The sequence below is a fragment of the Rattus norvegicus genome, chromosome 7, assembly GCF_021556685.1.
Source record: "Rattus norvegicus strain SHRSP/BbbUtx chromosome 7, alternate assembly SHRSP_T2T, whole genome shotgun sequence".
NCBI classification, from domain to species: domain Eukaryota; kingdom Metazoa; phylum Chordata; class Mammalia; order Rodentia; family Muridae; genus Rattus; species Rattus norvegicus.
The window spans coordinates 9,947,939-9,973,181 of NC_141540.1; the positions used below are offsets into that span (position 1 = coordinate 9,947,939).

The 25,243-nt window shown below is 39.0% G+C and overlaps 1 protein-coding gene and 1 pseudogene across 1 annotated transcript; both read left to right on the forward strand.

The window, feature by feature from the left end:
* The first annotated feature begins 1,254 nt into the window (after positions 1-1,254).
* Olr990 (olfactory receptor 990) lies at positions 1,255-2,190 on the forward strand. The gene is given in 2 exon segments (NM_001006597.1): positions 1,255-1,970; positions 2,019-2,190. Coding segments are annotated over 2 exon segments (888 nt in total).
* An 8,708-nt stretch (positions 2,191-10,898) lies between these two features.
* Positions 10,899-18,296, forward strand: Psmc4-ps1 (proteasome 26S subunit, ATPase 4, pseudogene 1; annotated as a pseudogene).
* The last annotated feature ends 6,947 nt before the right edge of the window (positions 18,297-25,243 follow it).

The following is a 25,243-nucleotide window of genomic DNA, read 5'->3' on the forward strand; positions in this document are numbered from 1 at the left end:
TCTCTGGAAGATTTTAGACTAGAGCTGGAAAAATGAAAATCAACCAGGTAAGTTGGGAATAGAGCACTCAATTCTAGTGGTGGCTAAAAATCTGTCACAGGGAAGTGGAACATATTGAAGCATATTACCTTTCTTGAAAAGAACATGTTGCTAGAATGGGTTGTGTCTGAAATATGTACAAATTAATATGTCATGTCACAACTGAGAATTAAAATGGCTATGAAAAAATAGAGATATAGGTATAATGGAGATCACCTGAATAATGGTAATTTAAGGCCTAAGAACTGATGGAAATGCCATATTTTTTAAGTAAAAACATAAAATTTTAATAACATTGTCAACAGGCTAAAACAAACAAAAGAATCAAATCGACCTCTCACAACCTTAGTTGCTTCTAACTAAATTTGCAAATGTTCATTCCAAATTAAATGATACCATTTACATATACATATGTACTTAATTGTGTCACAATATTTTCTGTTAAATTGGATTAGTCATTTTCCTTATTCTTTCATTCCATGTGTTATATTGAGGTTAAGGCTAGTCTATGTGTGAAAAGTAGATTCAAATGTGATGTGATGGGATAGGGAATCATCACAGACTATATATTTGTAATTTATTTTTCAAAGAATTCCTTGAGAGGATGTGTGTTCTCTGGATAATTATATCATACTTTAAAGGTTTCTCTGCTATGTACGACCTTGAATTCTTAAGTGATCACCAAGGGACAGAGAAACCCAATAAGGAGGCAGTATCATGTGAACAACTACAGAAGTGTGTGCGGGGGATGGGGGTGTTTATAGGCATGTGGTACACATAGCTGAGTTGATATGTATGCATGCACTGTATATTGATAAATGTTAAGTTTGCAAGTCTTCAGGAGAAAAACATAAAATTTCAGTAAACTAAATTAAATGTTTCGAGTACAAAGTTCCAAGAGAGACCAGAAGTGTCTGTATTGCGGAAAGCTCACTCACATTGTCCATCTTGTTTCAGCACTTTTCAAAGGAGCAACACATTTGGAAAAATGTATCATAAAATTCTATCCAATCTTGAAAATTGTTGAGCCAAAAGGGGTTTTTGCTTCATATAAAATAACAGAACCCAAGGAGTTAGAAGTCCTTCCACAACATGCATTTAAAGGGTAATTTTTTGCGGTATAATGAATAAGAAAATTCTGGCAAATTTAAAACACAATGTGTATTTAAAAGACTAAATGTTCTATGCAGATCTAAAAGAAATCAGAAACCAAAGATGAGGAACCACACTGTCACAACCTTCATCTTGCTTGGACTGACAGATGACCAACAACTGCAGGTTCTTATCTTTATCATTCTCTTCTTCACCTACTCACTGATCATAACTGGAAATCTGTCCATCATCTCCCTCGTCTTAGCAGATCCTCACCTTAAAACAGCCTTGTATTATTTCCTTAAAAACTTTGCTGTCTTAGAGATCTCCTTCACATCTGCAAGCATCCCCAGATACCTGTATAGCATAGCAACAGGTGACAAAACAATTACCTATAATGCCTGTGTTGCCCAAGTATTTTTTACCGACCTCTTTGGTCTAACTGAATTTTTCCTTCTAGCTGCCATGTCCTACGACCGTTATGTGGCCATCTGCAGGCCACTGCACTATTTGACTACCATGAATACCGCTGTCTGCAGAAGACTTGTGTTTTGTTGTTGGGTAGCTGGTTTATTTATTTTAATTCCCCCACTTAGCCTCGGCCTAAATCTGCAGTTCTGTGATTCTAATATCATTGATCATTTTATCTGTGATGCTTCCCCTCTCCTTAAAATCTCTTGTTCAGACACGTGGTTCATGGAGCACACAGTTCTCATCTGTGCTGTACTGACTCTCATTATAACGCTGGTGTGTGTTGTTCTCTCCTACGTTAATATCATCAAGACAATTCTTAGATTCCCTTCTGCCCAACAAAAGCAAAAAGCCTTTTCTACCTGTTCTTCCCACATGATTGTGGTTTCTATCACCTATGGCAGCTGCATCTTCATCTACATCAAGCCTTCTGCAAAAAAGGAGGTGGCCATCAATAAGGGTGTGATGGTTCTCACTACTTCCATTGCCCCTATGCTAAACCCCTTCATCTACACACTTAGGAATAGGCAAGTCAAGCAAGCCTTCTGTGATTCAATAAAAAGAATTATAGCATTTTTCAAGAAATAAGGCAGGGTGAAACCCAGTAAACATGCAACGGTAAACTTCCCAAACTTCTTAGTCAAGTTGATTTTTCCTGAACACTCTTTCCCATTGTATTCAACAGACATTCCTGCTCCCACAAACCTCTATTAGGATCACAACCTTCCATATGTGCTAATAGCTTTCACTTGAAAATAAAGAATACCAGAAAATGATAAAGTAAAATAAAACAGAGAAGGGATTGCCAGCTTTTAGACCTTAAGCAAAAAAAGTAAGTCACCATTGTTTCTTCTAATTCAAAACTTTCAATTGATTAATTCGCTAATTCATTTAATGGATATTAGTGTATATTGTTCCTAAGGTAGGTACTATTTAGGTCCTAAAAACAGAAGAGGACACAAATAAAAGCAAAAAAAACAAAAAACAAAAAAAACACAATCACACCCCCTCCCCACCATGTACTCTCAGAAATACAAAGGAGAAGTGGAAATAAGACAGTGAGCAGATAATCAAAATGTTGCAAATGCATAGCAGGAATACTTTTCACTATAGTTCTATCATTTTTTGATATAGATAAGATAGAGACAATTGTGCTAAAATAAGTCAGGCACAGAGAGTCAAGAGTGTGGGTTGTAGAAGGGCTGACCGAAGAGAAGTTGAGAATTGATTTGTGTTGTCGGAAGCTAGATGGTAATGAGGAAGAGAAAGCTGAGGAAAGATTAATTAAATCACAGGTAGGTAGAAGGCAAAAGTTCCACTGAGATGTTGCAAGTATTATGATGATATTGGTAATGATAGCATACTATATAAGTCAGAAAACTTGAAAACAAATTTTGAATGTGTTTATCATACAGAAATCATTAATATTGAAGGTACAACATTTAAATTCTTACTTTACTATTTCACAGTGTACTCTTCTATCAAGGCATCACATGATACTTTATGAATACCTTTATGTTTTAATGCATCCTTAAATAATTACTATGAAATAAAATAACCTTAAAAATAAAAAGGCTTACACTGGAATGGATATTTGCCATGAAAGAAAATAAGAATTTGATACCATAAAAACCTTCAAAATAATAATTTTCAGTTCCTTTTTTTTTTCATCTTCACTAACTTGGGTATTTCTTATTTACATTTCGATTGTTATTCCCTTTCCAGGTATCCAGGCCAAAAACACCCTAGCACCTCCCAGTCCCCTTTTCTATTGGTGTTCCCCTCCCCATCTTCCTCCCATTAACACCCTCCCCCCAACAATCACGTTCACTGGGGGTTCAGTCTTGGCAGGACCAAGGGATTCTCCTTCCACTGGTGATCTTACTAGGGTATTCATTGCTGCCTATGAGGTTGGAGCCCATGGTCAGACCATGTATAGTCTTTGCGTAGTGTCTTAGTCCCTGGAAGTTCTGGTTGGTTGGCATTGTTGTTCATATGGGGTCCCAAGCCCCTTCAAGATCTTTCAGTCCTTTCTAAGTTTCCTTCAACGGGGGTCCCATTCTCAGTTCAGTGGTTTAATGATGGTCTTCGCCTATGTATTTGCTGTGTTCTGGCTTTGTCTATCAGGAGAGATGTATGTCTGGTTCCTGTCTGCCTGCACTTCTTTGCTTCATCCAACTAATCTAGTTTGGTGACTGTATATGTATGGGCCACATGTGGGGCAGGCTGGGAATGGGTGTTCCTTCTGCCTCTGTTCTAAACTTTGCCTCCCTATTCCCTCGAAAAGGGTATTCTTGTTCCCATTTTAAAGAATAAGTGAAGCATTCGCATTTTGGTCATCCTTCTTGAGTTCATGTGTTCTATGCATCTAGGGTAATTCGATCATTTGGGTTTACAATGAGTGTAAACCAAGTATTTTTGTTGTGATTGGGTTACCTCACCCAGGATGATATTTTCCAGTTCCATCCATTTGCCTTTGAATTTCATAAAGTCATTGTTTTTGATAGCAGAGTATTATTCCATTGTGTAGATGTACCACATTTTCTGTATCCATTCCTCTGTTGAAGGGCATCTGGGTTCTTTCCAGTTTCTGACTATTATAAATAAGGCTGCTATGAACATAGTGGAGCATGTGTCTTTGTTATATGTTGGGGCATCTTTTGGGTATATACCCAAGAGAGGTATAGCTTGGTCCTCAGGTAGTTCAATGTCCACTTTTCTGAGGAACCTCCAGACTAATTTCCAGAATCTTTGTACCAGTTTGCAATCCCACCAACAATGGAGGAGCATTGAATCTGTAGATTGCTTTTGGTAAAATGGCCATTTTTACTATATTAATCCTGCCAATCCATGAGCATGGGAGATCTTTCCATCTTCTGAGGTCTTCTTCAATTTCTTTCTTCAGAGGCATGAATTTCTTATCATACAGATCATTCACTTGCTTGGTTAAAGTCACACCGAGGTATTTATATTACTTGGGACTACTATGAAGGGTGTCATTTCCTTAATTTCTTTCTCAGATCCTCTTTCTCCACATCCACACCATTTGCTGTAACCTGAGATTTTGATCTTAGCCATTCTGACTGGTGTCAGGTGAAATCTCAGGGACGTTTTGATTAGAATTTCCATTATGACTAAAGATGTTGAACATTTCTTTAGGTGTTTCTCAGCCATTTGGCATTCCTCAGCTGTGAATTCTTTGTTTAGCTCTGAATCCCATTTTTAATAGGGTTATTTGTCTCCCTGAAGTCTAACTTCTTGAGTACTTCATATATTTTGGATATAAGCCCTCTATCGGTTGTAGGATTGGTAAAGACATTTTCCAAATCTGCTGGTTGTCATTTTGTCCTAATAACAATGTCCTATGCCTTACAGAAGCTTTGCAGTTTTATGAGATCCCATTTGTCGATTCTTGATCTTAGAGCATAAGCCATTGGTGTTTGGTTCAGGAAATTTTCTCCAGTACCCATGTGTTCAAGATTCTTTCCCACTGTTTCCTCTATTAGTTTGAGTGTATCTGGTTTGATGTGGAGGTTCCTGATCCACTTGGACTTAACCTTTGTACAGGGTGATAAGCATGGTTTGATCTGCATTCTTCTACATACTGACCTCCAGTAGAACCAGCACTATTTGCTGAAAATGCTATCCTTTTTCCATTGGATGGTTTTGGATCCTTTGTCAAAGATCAAGTGACCATAGGTGTGTAGGTTCATTTCTGGGTCTTCAATTCTATTCCACTCATCTATCTGTCTGTCTCTGTACCAATAACATGCAGTTTTTATCATTATTGCTCTGTAATACTGCTTGAGTTCAGCGATAGTGATTCCACTGGAAGTCATTTTATTGTTGAGGATAGTTTTAATTCTCCTGATTTTCTGTTATTCGAGATGAATTTACAAATTGTTCTCTCCAACTGTCGGAAGAATTGGATTGGTATTTTGATGGGGATTGCATTGAATCTGTAGATTGCTTTTGGTAAAATGGCCATTTTTACTATATTAATCCTGCCAATCCATGAGCATGGGAGATCTTTCCATCTTCTGAGGTCTTCTTCAATTTCTTTCTTCAGAGGCATGAATTTCTTATCATACAGATCATTCACTTGCTTGGTTAAAGTCACACCGAGGTATTTATATTATTTGGGACTACTATGAAGGGTGTCATTTCCTTAATTTCTTTCTCAGATTATTTCTCTTTTCTGTAGTGGAAGGCTACTGATTTATTTGAGTTAATTTTATACCCAGCCAATTTGCTGAAGTTGTTTATCAGGTTTCACAGTTCTCTGGTGGAACTTTTGGGATCACTTAAATATACTATCATAACATCTGCAAATAATAATATTTTGACTTCTTCTTTTCCACTCTGTATCCCTTTGATCTCTTTTTTTGTCTGATTTTTCTGGCTAGAACTTCAAGAACTATATTGAATAAGTAAGGAGAGAGTGGGCAGCCTTGTCTAGTCCCTGATTTTAGTGGGATTGCATCAAGTTTCTTTCCATTTAGTGTAATGATAGCTAATGGTTTGCTGTATATGGTTTTTACTATATTTAGGTATGGGCCTTGTATTCCTATCCTTTCCAGGACGTTTATCATGAAGGGGTGTTGAATTTTGTCAAATGCTTTCTCAGCATCTAATGAAATGATCATGTGGTTTTATCTTATAGTTTGTTTACATAGTGAATTACCTTGATGGTTTTCCGTATATTAAACCATCCCTGCATGCCTAGGACGAAGCCTACTTGATCACGGTGGATGTTTGTTTTGATGTGCTCTTGTATTCTGTTTGCCAGAATTTTATTGAATATTTTTGCGTTGATATTCATAAGGGAAATTAGTCTCAAGTCCTCTTTCTTTGTTGGTGTTGGGTCTTTGTGTGGTTTAGGTATAAGAGTAATTGTGAATTCATAGAAGGAATTCAGTAGCGCTATGTCTGTTTCAATTTTGTGGAATAGTTTAGATAGTATTAATATGAGGTCTTCTATGAAGGTCTGATAGAATTCTGCACTGAACCCATGTGGACCTAGGCTCTTTTTGGTTGGGAAACCTTTAATGACTGATTCTATTTCTTTAGGAGTTATGGGGTTGTTTGAATGGTTTATCTGTTCCTGATTTAACTTCAGTCCCTGGTATCTGTCTAAGTAATTGTCCATTTCCTGCAGATTTTTAGGTTTGTTGACAGAAGGCTTTTGTAGTAGGATCTGATGATTTTTTGAATTTCCTCTGATTCTGTAGTTATGTCTCCCTTTTCATTTCTGGTTTTGTGAATTTGGACACACACTCTGTGTCCTCTCATTACTCTGGCTAAGGGATTATCTATCTTGTTGATTTTCTCAAAGAACCAACTTTTGGTTCTGTTGATTCTTTGTATGGACCTTTTTGTTTATACTTGGTTGATTTCAGCTCTGAGTTTGATTATTTCCTGTCTTCTACTCCTTCTGGGTGTATTTGCTTCTTTTTGATCTAGAGCATTTAGGTGTGCTGTCAAGCTGCTGACATATGCTCATTCCTGTTTCTTTCTGCAGGCACTCAGCGCTATGAGTTTTCCTCTTAGCCCAGCTTCATTGTGTCCCATAAGTTTGGGTGTGTTGTACCTTCATTTTTTTTAAATTCTAAGAAGTCTTGTATTTCATTCTTTATTTCTTCCTTAATCAGGTTATCATTGAGTAGAGCACTGTGCAATTTTCATGTATATGTGGGCGTTCTTCCCTTATTTTTGTTGAAGACCAGCTTTAGGCCGTGGTGGTCTGGTAGTACTCATGGGATCATTTCTATCTTTCTGTATCTATTGAGGCCTATTTTATGACCAATTATATGATCAATTTTGGAGAAAGTACAATTAGGTGGTGAGAAGAATCCTTTTGTTTTAGGATAGAATATTCTATAAATATCTGTTAAGTCCATTTGGTTCATGACTTCTCTTAGTCTGTCTATGTCTCTCTTTAATTTTTGTTTTCATGATCTGTCCATTTTGAGAGTGGGGTGTTGAAATCTCCTGCTATTTTTGTGTGAAGTGCAATGTGTGCTTTGAACTTCAGTAAGGTTTCTTTTATGTATGTAGGTGCCCTTTTATTTGGCACATAGATATTTAGGATTGAGAGTTCATCTTGGTGGATTTTTCCTTTGATGAATATGAAATGTCCTTCCTTATCTTTTTCGATGACTTTTGGTTGAAAATCAATTTAATTCAATATTAGAATGGTTACTCCAGCTTGCTACTTCAGACCATTTCCTTGGAAATTTCTTTTCCAGCATTTCATTCTGAGGTAGTGTCTGTCTTTGTCTCTGAAGTGTGTTTCCTGTAGGCAGCAGAATGCAGGGTCCTCATTGCATATTGAGTTTGTTAAGCTCTGTCTTTTTATTGGGGAGTTGAGTCCACTGAGGTTGAGAGATATTAAGGAATAGTGATGGTTGCTTCCTGTTATATTCGTATTTGGATGTGAGATTATGTTTATGTGCTTTTCTTCTCTTTATTTTGTTTCCAAGATGATTAGTTTCTTGCTTTTTCTATGGTGTAGCTTGCCTCCTTATGTTGTGCTTTACCGTTTATTATCCTTTGTAGGGCTGGATTTGTAGAAAGATATTGTGTAAATTTGTTTTTGTCATGGAATATCTTGGTTTCTCCATCTATGTTAATTGAGAGTTTTGCTGGATACAGTAACCTGGACTGGCATTTGTGTTCTCTTAGGGTCTGTATGACATCTGTCCAGGGTCTTCTGGCTTTCATAGTCTCTGTTGAGAAGTCTGGTGTAATTCTGATATGTCTTTATATGTTACTTGACATTTTTCTCTTACTGTTTTTAATATTCTTTATTTTGTGCGTTTGATGTTTTGACTATTATGTGATGGGAGGAGTTTCTTTTCTAGTCCAATGTATTTGGAGTTCTGTAGGATTCTTGTATGTTTATGGGCATCTCTTTCTTCAGGTTAGGGAAGTTTTCTTCTATGATTTTGTTGAAGATATTTACTGGTCTTTTGAGCTGGGAGTCTTCACTCTCTTCTATACCTATTATCCTTAGGTTTATCTTCTCTTTGACTCCTGGATTTCCTGTATGATTTGGACCAGTAGCTTTTTCCGTTTAACATTATCTTTGACAGTTGTGTCGATAATGTCTATGGAATCTTCTTCTCCTGAGATTCTCTCTTCTATCCCTTGCATTCTGCTGGTAATTCTTGTATTTACGGCTCCTTGTCTCTTCCTTTGGTTTTCTATATCCAGGGTTTTCTCCCTTTGTGCTTTCTTTATTGCTTCTATTTCCATTTTTAGTTCCTTCACCTGTTTGATTGTGTTTTCCTGGAATTCTTTCAGGGATTTTTGTGATTCCTCTCTATAGGCTTCTACTTGTTTATTTATGTTTTCCTCCTTTTTTCTAAGGGAGTTCTTTATGTCTTTCTTGAAGTCCTCCATCATCATGATCAAATGTTATTTTAAATCTAGATCTTGCTTTTCTGGTGCGTTTGGATATTCAGTGTTTGCTTTGGTGGGAGAATTGGTCTTTGATGATGCCATGTAGTCTTGGTCTCTGTTGCTTGGGTTCCTGCGCTTGCCTCTAGCCATCAGGTTGTCTCTGGTGTTACCTTGTTCTGCTATTTCTGACAGTGTCTAGACCGTGTGTCTAGGTTTGTGTGTCTGGAGTGCTGTAGACCTATTTTCCTGTTTTCTTTCAGCCAGTTATGGGAAGAGAGTGTTCTTCTTTCAGGCATGTAGTCTTTCCTGTCTACTGGTCATCAGCTGTTTTGTGGATGTTTTCCTGACTCCACCAGGGAGGTAGCTTGGAGCAGAAAAGTTGGTCTTACTTGTGGTCCCACAGCTCAAGTTGCTCCTGGAGGTCTGCTTTTGAGCTCTCTGTGAGGGCGGCAACCAGGAGGGCCTTTGCTACCTTTTCCCGGGGCGCCCGTGCACTGGGTTCCCAGATGTCATTAGGTGTTTTCCTCTAAAGTCAGAAATGTGAGCAGAGTATAGTCTCTTCTGGCTTCCCAGGTGTGTCTTCCCCTCTGAAGGTTTGGCTCTTCCTCCCACGGGATTTGGGTGCAGGGAGCTGTTGACCAGGTCTCTTCAGTTCCGGGCAGTGTCTCCATTTTAGGTACTTTAAAAATGTATTAAATTTATTTTTCATGTAATATGATTTTTCTTGGTTTAATTTCAACCACAGTCCCCCACCTTCACTCTTCCCAATCCTCTGTTCTTCCCCTCTTGCCTACATCTTCATCTGAATGTGAGGGTGGTCTGACTGAGACACCTGTTACACTGTTGATCCCTGCCAAGATTGATCTGCTGATCTGGATCATTAGGCAGGTGTACCCTTCCCTTCTCACCTCTGCAGGTGTGTTTGTCCTTCCTGGCATTGCTCCATCAAAAAGACAACCTTTTCTGGACAGAGGAGGACCTGTCTTCATTCAAGGGTATAGGAGTAGAGCCTTCAAACAATCTCTCATAAACATACATATTTTACAGGGTATCAAATTAACAACTATCAAAATCCTAAATGTTATGTTTTTACAAATAATAAAACATTTGAAGTTTAAAAGAATAAATTGGAAATAGTTTTTTCTGAAAATAAGATATATATAGATATATAGATATATAGATATATAGATATATAGATATATAGATATATAGATATATAGATATATAGATATATAGATATATAGATATATAGATATATAGATATATAGATATATAGATATATAGATATATAGATATATAGATATATAGATATATAGATATATAGATGATATATAGATGATATATAGATGATATATAGATGATATATAGATGATATATAGATATATAGATATATAGATACATAGATACATATAGATATAGATATAGATATAGATATAGATATAGATATAGATATAGATATAGATATAGATATAGATATAGATATAGATATCCTAAAGCTGACCTGAAACTTAAAGAGTCTGCCTATCTCTGCTGAAATTAGAGACACAGCTACTGTGCCCAACTATTTTGAGACATCTTTTAATTGCAATCTGCCACCTATTTGCACATATATTGAATACACAAAATGCCAGTAAGGTAAACAAACACATGTCAAGAAAGAAGCAAAATAGTAAAGTAAAAAGAATATGTGAAATTAGGAAAATGTCTGAAAGGAATATGCAAAACAAGAAATAATATTACCATTTTGATACATGGAAAAGTAACAGACTTTTCACCACAGTTTATCCACGGTGCCTTTGTTTTCAAACTCTCAGTTCTTAAAATGCAGCATACTACTCTAATGGGCTGTCAACCCTGAAGGAAGAAACTGCCAAACTCACACTCCTTTGAGCATGACTCTGCCTGGGCTTTCACGTATCTTGAAAGTATGACTTTCTCACATATATTTATATATATTTGTTTTCATGTATCTGAGTCACAATTTATAACAGAAAACTAAAGGGATAAATGATTTCTTCAAACAAAGATAAAACATACCAAAGCATTTGAAATCAATGATGAATGTATTCTATTCATTCTAATTTAAATGTTTTCTGCACTTTGCATTATGTGAAGTTATAAATGAAAAGTAAGCTCAATTTATTATCTGTTTACAAGCAGGTATTTTGTGCTATTTCTATTTTTTTTAAATGCATATTTAAAGAGACAACATCATGTTTTTATACACATAGGTAAATGGGTACAACAGTTAAGCAATTTAACATGCCTGTAATCTCAAATTCCCTTTTATTTTCTACATAGTAAAATCATCTAGGATATCATAGATGTTTCCATATAAAATACAATAATATAAACCAGGCAGGTAGTATATCTGTGAAGTCCCAGCACTCTCAGAAGACTAAAATAGCAAGATCAGAAGTTTGAGGTTACTTCAGGCTACATTGTAAGAATCAGTCTCAAAATTTTGAATAAAACATTTAAAAAATAAATATTATTAACAATAGTCTTCAGGGATGTAAGACAGACTGCATATTCTTTTTCTTCCTGAAGTCTGTTTCCCTTATTATGTTTTTTTTCCTTTTATTGAAAATAGATTTTTGCTTGATACCAAATCCTGTGAGGTCAGAGCTGGACTCTCAGAACTGTAGAAAATTCTGAGAGCTCATGGGAGACAACCACTTTTGCTCATATTCCTGGCATAAGAGGAACTCGCCTAGTTCCCTCTGGATACAGAAACACAGGAGCAGTCAGTGTCAGGAAAATTCTGGTTTCTGCCAGTGTCCAGAAATGAATTGCTCCCACAGCTCTCTGTACCCTAATCCAGTTGATGACAGCTGGACTCAGAAGTGCAGACAATCCTGAGAGCTCAAAGGAGACAAATACTTCTGCTCACATTCCTGGTCCAAAAGAAACCTGCCTAGTGCCCTCTGTGCCATCTGGGCACAGAAACCTAGGAGAAGTCAGGGGCAGAACCCTTCCAGTTTCTGCCTGCACCCAGAGCCGAAAGCCAGTATCTAGGAGTGACTACACACCTGAGAGCAGAGGTAAGATCAACACTTTTGCTCTAAGCAACCCACCTGATGGCCTCAAAACACACAAAGGCAGGAGCACTTTGAGACAGGACACTTCAAATCTGTATCTGTACCAGGAGCTGAACCAATTCCAAAGCTCTCTGTACCCAAATCGAGAGGGAGAGAGAACTACACTCTCAGAACTGTGGACAATCCTGAGAGCTCAGGGGAGACCTACACTTCTGCTCACATTCCTGGCCCAAGAGAAATCTGCCTAGTGCCCCTCTGGATAGAGGAACCTAGGAGCAGTCAGGCGCAGGACTGTTCCATTTTCTGCTTGAGCCCAGAGCTGAAAGCCAGTAACCAGGAGTACTGACAAACCTGAGAGCATAGGTAAGACCAACTCTACTGCTCCAAGTGATCAGTCTGAAGGATTCAGGACACACAAACCCAAGAACAGCTCTCTATCCCCAAATCTGGCTGAAAGAAAAGAGGTTAGGTTTACAGGGGTGCTGACACATAGGCTTACAGGAGGGTCAAGCCACTGTCATAGACAGCAAGACAAGCTAACACCAGAGACAACCTGATGGCGAGAGGCGAGAGGCAAGAGGAGGAACATAAGAAACAGAAACCAAGACTACTTGTCATCATCGAAGCATAGTTCTCCCACAAAAGCAAATACTGGATATCCAAACACACTGGAAAACAAGATTTAGATTTAAAAATCACATCTCATGGTGATGATAGAGGACGTTAAGAAGGACATAAATAACTCCCTTTAAAAAAAACAAAGGACAATACAGGTAAACAAGTAGAAGTTCTTAAAGAGGAAACACAAAAATCCCTTAAAGAATTACAGGAAAACATGAATAAATGGGTAAAGGAATTGAACACCATCCAAAATTTAAAAATGGAAATAGAAACAATAAATAAATCACAAAGGAATAGGAACAGTCAACAGCAGGAACCATGTGGGTCCAGCCCTGCGCCCTGAACTGAACTGAACCATCACAGAGCTCTCTGTAGCTAAATCCCATGGGGGAGAGAGCTTGACCACAGAACTGTGGATTCCTGAGAACTCAGAGGGGACTGCTCTCTGGCCACATTCCTAACAGAAGAGGAAATTGCCTAGTACCATCTGAGACCCCTGGGCAGAGGAAGCTAGGAGATGTCAGGGGCAGGATTGTTCAGGTTTCTGCCCGTGCTGAGACCTGAAAGCCATCGCCAGGAGTACCTACACACCTGACCAGAGCTTTCTATTCACAAATACGGCCGAAAGAAAACAAGACTAGAGGAGTGCTGACACACAAAATTATAGGGTGTGAAAGCACAGTCAGAGAAAGCAAGAAAACCTGATGTCAAAAGGTAAGCACAGTAAACTAAGCAACAGGAACCAAGACTATGTTACAACATCAGAGCCCAACTCTCCCACGAAAGCAAATACTACATATCAACAAACCCGAAGAGATAAAAAAATGCCAGCTCAGGCTACTATATCCAGCAATATTCTCAATTCACATGGCTGGAGAAACCAAGATATCTCATGACAAAACAAAATTTACACAATATCTTTCTACAAATCCAGCCATACAAAGGATAATACATGGAAAACTCCAACACAAGGAGGGAAACTATACCCTAGAAAAAAATTATCTACCCTCAGTGCAAACAAAAGAAGAGAGACAAACATAATTACACCTCTAAATATGAAAATAACAGAAAGCAACAATCACTATTACTTAATACCTCTCAACACCAATAAACTCAATTCCACAATAAAAAGAAATAAACTAACAAAGTTGATATGCAAGGAGGAACCAGCATTATGCTGCATACAGGAAACATACCTCAGAGACAAATACAGACACTATCTCAGAGTAAAAGACTGGAAAACAGTTTTCCACGCAAGTGGTCCAAAGAAACAAGCTGGAGTAGCCATTCTAATATCAAATAAAATCATCAACCAAATATCAACCAAAAGTCATCAAAAAAGATAAGGAAGGACACTTCCTATTCAGCAAAGGAAAAATCCACCAAGATGAACTCTCAATCCTAAATATCTATGCTCCAAATACAAGGGAGCCTACATACATAAAAGAAACCTTACTAAAGTTCAAAGTGCATATTGCACTTCAAACAATAATAGTACGAGATTTCAACACCCCACTCTCACCAATTGACAGATCATGGAAACAGAAATTAAACAGAGACATAGACAGACTAAGAGAAGTCATGAACCAAATGGACTTAACAGATATTTATAGAACATTGTATCCTAAAACAAAAGGATATACCTTCTTCTCACCACCCCATGGTACTTTCTTCAAAATTGACCATATAATCAATCATAAAACAGGCCTCAGCAGATATAAAAAGATAGAAATAATCCCATATGCCCTATCAGGTCATCATGGGCTAAAGCTGGTCTTCAATAACAATAAGGAAACAATGCCCACATATACATGAAGGTAACCTGGTCAAGGTAGAAATAAAGAAAGGAATTAAAGACTTCTTAGAATTTAAAAAAAAATGAAGTTATAACATACCAAAACTCATGGGACACAATGAAAGCTGTGCTAAGAGGAAAACTCATATCTCTGAGTGCTTCCAGAAAGAAACAGGAGGGAGCATATATCAGCAGCTTGACAGCACACCTAAAAGCTCTAGAACAAAAAGAAGCCAGGAAATAATCAAACTCAAAACTGATATCAACCAAGTGGAAACAAAAAGGACAATAGAAAGAATCAACAGAACCAAAAGCTTGTTCTTTGAGAAAATCAACAAGAGAGATAAACCCTTAGCCAGACTAATGAGAGGACACAGAGAGTGTGTCCAAATTAACAAAATCAGAAATGAAAATGGAGACATAACAACGGAGTCAGAGGAAATTCAAAAAGACATCAGATCCTACTACAGAAGCCTACAGTCAAGAAAACTTGAAAATTTGTAGGAAATGGACAATTTCCTAAACAGATACCAGGTACCAAATTAATTCAAGAACAAATAAACCATTTAAACAACCCCGTAACTCCTAAAGAAATAGAAGAAGTCATTAAAAGTTTCCCAACCAAAAAGAGACCAGATCCAGATAGGTTCAGTGCAGAATTCTATCAGACCTTCATAGAAGACCTCATACCAATACTATCTAAAATATTCCACAAAATTGAAACAGATGGAACGCTAACGAATTACTTCAATGAAGTCACAGTTACTCTTATACTAACCACACAAAGACCCAACAAAGAAAGAGAACTTCAGACCCATTACCCTTATGAATATCGATGCAAAAATACTCAAGAAAATTCTGGCAAACCACATCCAAGACCACATCAAAACAATCATCCATCATAATCAAGCAAGCTTCATTCCAGGGATGCAGGGATGGTTACAGAAAACCATCAACATAATCCACTATATAAACAAACTGAAAGATTAAAACAACATGATCATTTCATTAGTTGCTGGGAAAGCATTTGGTAAAATTCACCACCCCTTCATGATAAAAGTTCTGGAACGAACAGGAATTCAAGACCCATACCTAAACATAGTAAATGCCATATACATCAAACCAGTACCTAATATTAAACTAAATGAAGAGAAACTTGAAGCAATCCCACTAAAATCAGGGACTAGAAAAGTCTGCCCACTGTCTCCCTATTTATTCCATATAGTTTTAGAATTCCTAACCAGAGCAATCAGACAACAAAAGCAGATCAAAGGGATATAGATTGGAAAGTAAGAAGTCAAAATATCACTATTTGCAGACGATATGATTGTATATTTAAATGATCCCAAAATTTCCACCAGAGAACTACTAATCCTGGTAAATACTTTCAGCAAAGTGGCTGGGTATAAAATTAACTCAAATAAATTAGTAACCTTCCTCTACACAAAAGAGAAACAAGCTGAGAAAAAAATTAGGGAAAAGACACCCTTCATAATAGTTCCAAATAATATAAAATACCTCAGTGTGACTCTCACCAAGCAAGTGAAAGATGTGTATGAGAAGAACTTCAAGCCTCTTCAGAAAGAGATTGAAGAAGATCTCAGAAGATGGAAAGATCTCCCATGCTCATGGATTGACAGCATTAATATAGTAAAAATGGCCATTTTACCAAAAGTGATCTACAAATTTAATGCAATCCCCATCAAAATTCCAACTCAATTCTTCACAGAACAATTTGCACATTCATCAGGAATTACAAAAAAGCCAGGATAGCTAAAACTATCCTCATCAATAAAAGGACTTCTGGGGGAATCACTATCCCTGAACTCAAACAATATAGTGATAAACAGAACAGAGCAATAGTGATAAAAAAACTGCATGGTATTGGTACAGAGACAGACAGATAGACCAGAGGAATAGAATTGAAGACCCAGAAGTAAACCCACACACATATGGTCACTTGATTTTGACAAAGGATCCAAAAACATCCAATGGAAAAAAGAGCAGTTTCAACAAATGGTACTGGTTCAACTGGAGGTCAGCATGTAGAAGAATGCAGATCAATCCATTCTTATCACCCTGCACAAAGCTTAAGTCCAAGTGGATCAAGGACCTCCACATCAAACCAGATACACTCAAATTATTAGAAGAAAAAGTGAGGAAGGATCTCGAACACAAGGGCACCTGAGACAAGTTCCTGAACAAATAACCAATGGCTTCTGCTCTAAGATCAAGAGTCAACAAATGAAATCTCACAAAACTGCAAAGCTTCTGTAAGGCAAAGGACACTGTTGTTAGGACAAAATAGCAACCAACAGATTGGGAAAAGATCTTTACCAATCCTACAAGTGATAGAGGGCTTATATCCAAAATATACAAAGAACTCACAAAGTTAGACTGCAGGGAGACAAATAACCCTATTAAAAATGGGGCTCAGAACTAAACAAGGAATTCACAGCTGAGGAATGCCGAATGGCTGAGAAGCACCTAAAAAAAATGTTCAACATCTTTAGTCATAAGGGAAATGCAAATCTAAACAAACCTGAGGGGCTGCACTGAGGCCGGCTTGGTCACTAAGTAGGAGATAGGCATTTTGGTGGAGAAAATTCAGGATGAGATGCCAGCACTGTCCATGTCTCGGCTGCAGACCGGTCTGTCCTTTCTGCGACCTGAACCTGAAAACCTGGAGAACCTATACAGCCTCTATAAGAAGCTGTAGCAAGAGCTGGAGTTCCTGGAGGTGCAGGAGGAGTATATTAAGGATGAACAGAAGAACCTGAAGAAGGAGTTCCTCCATGCCCAGGAGAAGGTAAAGCAAATCCAGAGCATTCCGTTGGTCATTGGTCAGTTTTTGGAAGCTGTGGATCAGAACACAGTCATTGTGGGCTCTATCACAGGATCTAACTGTTATTTTTGCATCCTGAGTACCATTGATCAGGAGCTGCTCAAACCCAATGCCTCAGTGGCCCTCCACAAGCACAGCAACACACTTGTGAATGTGCTGCCTCCCGAGGCTGAAAGCAGCATCATGATGCTCACCTCAGACCAGAAGCCCAACGTGATATACGCCGATATAGGAAGCATGGACATCCAGAAGCAGGAGGTGTGGGAGGCAATGGAACTCCCACTTACGCACTTCGAGCTCTACAAGCAGATTGGCATCGATCCTCCCCGAGGGGTCCTCATGTATGGCCCCCCTGGCTGTGGAAAGACCATGTTAGCAAAGACAGTGGCACATCACATGATAGCTGCATTTATCCATGTGGTGGGTTCAGAGTTTGTTCATAAGTACCTGGGTGAGGGCCCTCGAATAATCTGGGATGTGTTCCGCCCGGACAAGGAGAATGCACCTGCCATCATCTTCATAGATGAAATTGATGCCATTGCCACCAAGAGATTTGATGCCCAGACCGGAGCTGACAGGGAGGTTCAGAGGATCCTGCTGGAGCTACTGAATCAAATGGATGGATTTGACCAAAACATCAGTGTGAAGGCAATCATGGCCACAAACAGAAAAGACACCTTGGATCCAACTCTACTTCGGCCAGGACGCCTAGACCACAAAATTGAATTCCCACTCCCTGATCATCGCCAAAAAGAGGTTGATTTTCTCCACCATCACCAGCAAGATGAACCTTTCTGAGGAGGTCAACGTAGAAGACTATGTGGCCTGCCCAGATAAGATTTCAGGAGCCGATATCAACTCCATCTGTCAGGAGAGTGGAATGTTGACTGTCTGTGAGAACTGCCACATTTTCCTGGCCAAAGACTTCAAGAAAGCCTACAAGACTGTGATCAAGAAAGATGAGTAGGAACATGAGTTCTACAAGTGACCCCTCCCCACACATCCTAGGAACCAGTCCCAAAGGCTAGTTGTCTCTTTACTCAGTATTGGTTTAGTCAATAAATGGACGTGATTGGGGAAAAAAAAAAAAAAACAACCCTGAGATTCCACCTCACACCAGTCAGAATGGCTAAGATCAAACACTCTGGCAAGAGTAGATGCTGGAAAGGATGTGGAGAAAGAGGAACACTCCTCCATTGTTGGTGGGATTGCAAACTGGTACAACCTCTCTTGGAAATCAGTCTGGAGGTTCCTCAGAAAATTGGACATTGAACTACCTGAGGACCCACCCATACCTCTCTTGGGCATATACCCAAAAGATGCCCAAACATATAAAAAAGACACGTGCTCCACTATGTTCATAGCAGCCTTATTTAAAATAGCAAGAAACTGGAAAGAACCCAGATGCCCTTCAACAGAGGAATGGATACAGAAAAGGTGGTACATCTACACAATGGAATAATACACTGCTATCAAAAACAATGACTTTATGAAATTCATAGGCAAATGGATGGAACTGGAAAATATAATCCTGAGTGAGGTAACCCAATCACAGAATAACACACATGATGTGCACTCACTCATAAGTGGATATTAGTCCAGATGCTCGAATTACCCTAAATGCACAGAACACATGAAACTCAACAAGAATGACCAAAATGTGAATGCGTTGCTCCTTCTTTAAAAGGGGAACAAGAATACCATTCACAAGGAATAGGGAGGCAATGTTTAGAACAGAGGCAGAAGGAACACCCATTCAGTGCCTGTCCCACATGTGCCCCATACATACAGAGCCAGCAAACTAGATAAGATGGATGAACCAAAGAAGTGCAGGCTGACAGCAACCAGATGTAGATCTCTCCTGAGAAACACAGCCAGAATACGGCAAATTCATAGGCGAATGCCAGGAGTAAACCACTGAACTGACAACAGGACCCCCATTGAAGGAATCAGAGAATGGACTGGAAGAGCTTGAAGGAGCTCGAGACGCCCTATGAAAAAAAATGCCAACCAACCAGAGCTTCCAGGGACTAAGCCACTACCCAAAGACTATACATGGACTGACCCTGGGCTCCAATCTCATAGGTAGCAATGAACAACCTAGTAAGAGCACCAGTTGAAGGGGAAGACCTTGGTCTTGCTAAGACTGAACCCGTAGTGAACGTGATTGTTGGGGGGAGGGTGGCAATGGGGGGAGGATGAGGAGGGGAACACCCATATAGATGGGAAAGGGGAAGGGTTAGAAGGATGTTGACCTGAAAACCAGGAAGGGGAATAACAATCAAAATGTAAATAAGAAATACTCAAGTTAATAAAGATGAGAAAAAAAGAACCAGTATATAAAATCAAAATATAAGTTTTAAATGTACCAAACAAACAAGCAAACAAAAAAAAACTCTCAGGAGCAGACTCACAAGACATAAAATGCTAGGAAAATTGCATAGCCAGACCCAAGGTGAATCACTTATTTTCCAGGTTCTGGGCTCTGTCATGCTAGCCTTCCAGTTGATCTCTACTAGCCACATCTACTCCTTCTCACAAAAAGTGATCATTTTCTCAAATTTCTTGGACTTTCAGCTAACTTAGAGGAAAAAAAGAAATATCTTTATAGCAGTTTTCAAGCTACTAGAAAAGTTTTATCTGATCTGCCTAGTGAAATATAACTTGTTTTATATTCTTCTGCAACTTGGCTTTTTGTTCTGATTTTATGTAAAAGCTGTTTCTCCTTTCATAGTCCCAAGAGTTTGTTCCTTAGACAGAACAGAATAAAATAATATAATACAGAATTTACCAAATAGATTATTTTTAATAAAATAAAATTTTTACTAAACCAAAAAATAAAAATAAAAAATAAAAGGGAAACAAGAATACCCTTGGGAAGGAATAAGGAGGCAAAGTTTAGAAAACAGGTTGAAGGAACACCCATTCAGAGCCTGCCCCACATGTGGCCCATACATATACAGTCACCAAACGAGATAAGAGGATGAAGCAAAGAAGTGCAGGCTGACAGGAACTGGATGTAGATCTCTCCTGAGAGACACAGCCAGAACACAGCAAATTCATAGGCAAATCCCAGGAGCAAACCACTGTACTGAGAATGGGACCCCCCATTGAAGGATTCAGAGAAAGGACTGAAAGAGCTTGAAGGGGCTTCAGACACCATATGGGCAACAATGCCAACCAACCAGAGCTTCCAGGAACTAAGGCACTAACCAAAGAATATACATGTACTGACCCTGGGCTCCAACTGCATAGGTAGCAATGAATAGCCTAGTAAGAGCACCAGTGGAAGGGGAAGCCCTTGTTCTTGCCAAGACTGAACCCCCAGTGAACAAGATTGTTGGGGTGGGGTGGTAATGTGGGTAGATGGGAAGGGGAACACCCATATGGAAGGGGAGGTGGAGGGGTCAGAGGGATGTTGGCCTGGAAACCAGGAAAGGGAATAACAATTGAAATGTAAATAAGAAATACTCAATTTAATAAAGATGGAGGAAAAAATATCACTATTTGCAGATGATGTGATAGTATACTTAAGTGAACCCAAAAGATCCACCAAAGAAGTACTAAGCCTGATAAACAACTTCAGCAAAGTGGCTGGGTATAAAATTAACTCATACAAATCAGCAGCCTTCCTCTACTCAAAGAATAAACAGACTGAGAACAAAATTATGGAAATGATTCACTTCATAATATTCCCAAATAATACGCAATACCTCGGTGTGACTTTAACCAAGCAAGTAAAAGATCTGTATGACAAGAACTTCAAGACTCTGAAGAAAGAAATTGAAGAAGATCTCAGAAGATGGAAAGACCTGTCATGCTCATGGATTGGCAGGATTAATATAGTAAAAATGTCCATTTTGCCAAAAGCCATCTACAGATTCAATGCAATCACCATCAAAATTACAACTCAATTCTTCATAAAGATAGAGAAATTTGAAAATTCATATGGAACAAAAAATGCAAGATATCCACAACTATTCTCAACAGTAAAAGAACTTCTGGGGGAATCACCATCCCTGACCTCAAGCACCATTCTAGAGCAATAGTGATAAACACTATATGGTATTGGTACAGAGACAGAGAGGTAGGTCAGTGGAATAGAATTGAAGACCCCGAAATGAACACACACACCAATGGTCACTTGAGCTAAAACCATCCAATGGAAAAACTGATAGCATTTTTGACAAATGGTACTGGTACAAATGGAGGTCAGCATGTAGAAGAATGCACATCCATTCTTATTGCCCTGCCTGTACAAGGCTTAAGTCCAAGTGGATCAAGGACCTCCACATCAAAGCAGGTCAACTCAAACTAATAGGAGAAAAAGTGGGAAAGAGTCTGGAATACATGGGCACTGGGAAATTTTTCCTGAACAGAACACCAATGGCTTATGCTCTGAGATCAAGAAATGATAAGTGTGACCTCATAAAACTGTAAAGCTTCTATAAGGCAAAGGACACTGTCATTAGGACAAAATGGCAACCAACAGATTGGCAAAATATCTTTACCAATCCTACATCCAATAGAGAGCTAGTATCCAAAATATACAAAGAACTCACAAAGTTAGACTCCAGAGAGCCAAATAACCCTATTTTAAAATGGGGTACAGAGCTAAACAAAGAACTCAGAGTTGAGGAATATTGACTGGCTGAGAAGCACCTAAAGACATTTTCAACATCCTTAGTAATAAGGGAAATGCAAATCAAACCAACCCAAATGCTCTTAAACAGAGGAATGGATACAGAAAATGTGGTACATCTACACAATGGAGTACTACTCAGCTATCAATAACAATGACTTCATGAAATTCATAGGCAAATGGAATGAAGTGGAAAATATCATCCTGAGTGAGGTAACCCAATCATAGAAAAACACACATGGTATGCACTCATTGATAAGTGGATATTAGCCAAAAAGCTCGAATTACCCAAGGTACAATCCACAGACCAAAGGAAGCATCAAGAAGATGCAGATGCTTCCACTCCTTCTTAAAAGGGGGAACAAAAATACCCATAGGAGGGAATATGGAGGCAAAGTTTAGAGCATAGACTGAAGGAATGGTCATTCACAGACTGCCCCACATGTGGCCCATATGTCTCCAGCCACCAAGACTAGATGAGATTGATGAAACTAAAAAGTGTATGCTGAAAGGGACCGGATAGAGATCTCTCCCGAGAGACACAGCCAGAGCAGAGCAAATACAGCGGTGACTGCTAGCAGCAAACCACTCATCTGAGAACAGGACCCTCCTTTGGGGGGAATTAGAGGAAGGATTGAAAGAACTGAAGGGACTTGCAACCCAATAAGTACAATGCCAACCAACCAGAGCTTCCAGGGACTAAATCACTACCAAAAGATTATACATGGACTGACCCAGGACTCTAACTGCATATGTAGCAGAAAATAGACTTATTGGGTCACCAGTGGAAAAGGAGGCCCTTGGTCCTGCTAAGGTTGGTCCCTCCAGTACAGGGGAATGTTGGGGGGGTGGTAAGGGGTGTGGATGTGGGGCAGAACACTCGTATGGGGGAGGGGGAGGGGATGTGGTCTTATGGACAAGAAACCGGGAAAGGGAGTAACATTTGCAAATGTAAATAAAAAATATAGCTAATAAAAAAATAAAATAAAATAAAACAGACAAACTCAAAATAATAGAAGAAAAAGTGGGGAAGAGTCTCAAACACCTGGGCACTGGGGAAATTTTCCTGAACAGAATACAATGGCTTATGCTCTAAGAGCAAGAATCGACAAATGGGACCTCATAAACTTTCAAAGCTTTTCTAAGGCAAAGGACACTGTCAGATACAGACACTCCCACCCCCACATAAGCATCACATTACATATTTTCAACAAATGTCTAGGAGGTCTAGATCCAAGTCCTGTATCCCCCTTACTGGGTAGCCCAGGCTCTGTGAGCCCTCCTAGTCCCAGTTTAGTTGATTGTGTAGGTCTTCCTATGCTGTCCTTGTCCCTCCCACTTGCTCACTTCTATCCCTATTCTTCCACAAGACTCCCTGGATTCGGCCTGATGTTTGACTGTGGGTCTCTGTATCTGCCTTTGGTGCTGCATGAAGCTTCTCAGGACACAGTTATGCTAGTTTCCTGTCTGTAAACATAGCAGAGTATCATCAATAGTGTCAGGGGTTGGCTCTCTCACATGGAATAATTCTCAAGTTAGGGTAGTCACTGATGGCTGTTCCCTTAGTCTCTTCTCCATATTTATCTCTGCACATCTTTTAGGTAAAACAAATTTTTCAAATTTTTAGGTTGAAGGTTTTGTAGGAAGATTGATGTCCCACTCCCTCCTCTGGAAGTCCTGTCTGACTACAGGATGTTGCCACCTGAGTTTCTATGTCCTCTTCTCGCATCACACCTGTATTCTCTCCCATACCAGGCCTCCAGCTACCCAACATCAGAGAAGCACAAACCTACCTCCCCTGCCTCCAATTTCCATTCTCACTCTCAGCCCTTTTTCACCTCCCCTCTCCCTGCACCTGATTGCTATCCCTATTTCCCTTCTCACCACCACTCCTACCTAGTTCCTCTCCCCATACACTTCCAGTGGCTACTGAGATTTGAGAATCTTCCCTTGGGACATCCATATTACCCAGTTTCATTGAGTCTGGATTATAACATGGTTGTCCTGCACTCTATGGCTAATGTCCACTTATAAGTGAGCACACACCATAAATGTTTTTCTGACTCTGAGTTAATTCACTCTGGATGATATTCTCAAGTTCCATATATTTGCCTGCAAAATGCATGATGTCTTTGCTTTAAATAACTGAATAGCACTCCACTGTGGAGATGTACCCTATTTTCTTTATCTATTCTTCAGTTGAGGGGCATCTACATTGTTTAAAGTTTTAGGCTATTACAAATCTTGAATGTTTGGGAAGCACTTAAAGAAATGTTCAACATCCCTAGTCATGGGGAAAATACAAATCACAATTACTCTGAGATTCCAATCATATACCAATCAGAATGGCTACGATCAAAAACTCAAATGATAGCACATGCTGGTGAGGATGTGGAGCATTCTTCCACTACTGATTGGAGTATGAACTTGAAGAACCTCTTTAAAAATGGATTCTGCAGTTTCTCAGAAAACTGGGAATAGTTCTACCGCAAGACCCAGCTATACTACTCCTCTGCATATATCAAAAAGATATCCCACTATACTACAGGGACACATGTACCCTAACAACTATTTTCATAGCATCTTTATTTATAATAGGCCTCACTGTAACTTAATGTGAGCCAGGATTTACTGGAGACCAGCTCCAGCTGCAAGGCTCATGTCCTAAGAAGAGGAATAGGGGTTGGTGCAAATGAAGACAATGACCACCTATTGACATTCAGCAAGTGGGCACAAATAGCTTGAGCTGTCTTTATACAATCACAATCCTGCTTATCTAAGTGAAGTGGCAACTTCTAGTTCTTTGGTAAGTTAGTTATGCAAAATGATGTCTTGCTGGGGCACACAGGTCAAAGGATGTCTTACTAAAGCAAACTCATGAAAGACTGTTTTCCTGAAGCAGACACAGGTAAAAAAGATGCTTGATTTAGGAATATAACTATGACTCTACACGGAGCTTTGGTTTCATTTGCTATGCCTCACTATTCTTTGCTAAAAACATACATGTATTGGTTTGCCTTACATAGCATTGTTGAGCTCAATTTGTGATAGTACCGCCATTGAGATAAACTCAGCCAGGAACTGCTCTTGAGGTTCCTCCAGCAGCATGCAGCTTTGGAGGGCTCGCCTCAGGCCAGTTGGCCAGCCTGGCAGTTTCTTCAGAATTTAACTACAGCTGCCTGGAATCAACTTGCTGAAAGGACTAGACTGTAGCTGCCAAGTCATATTTGATGTTTGCTATGGGACTGGGTTGCTGCCCAAAAAGATTAAGCTTAATGTGCCCCCCAACACCC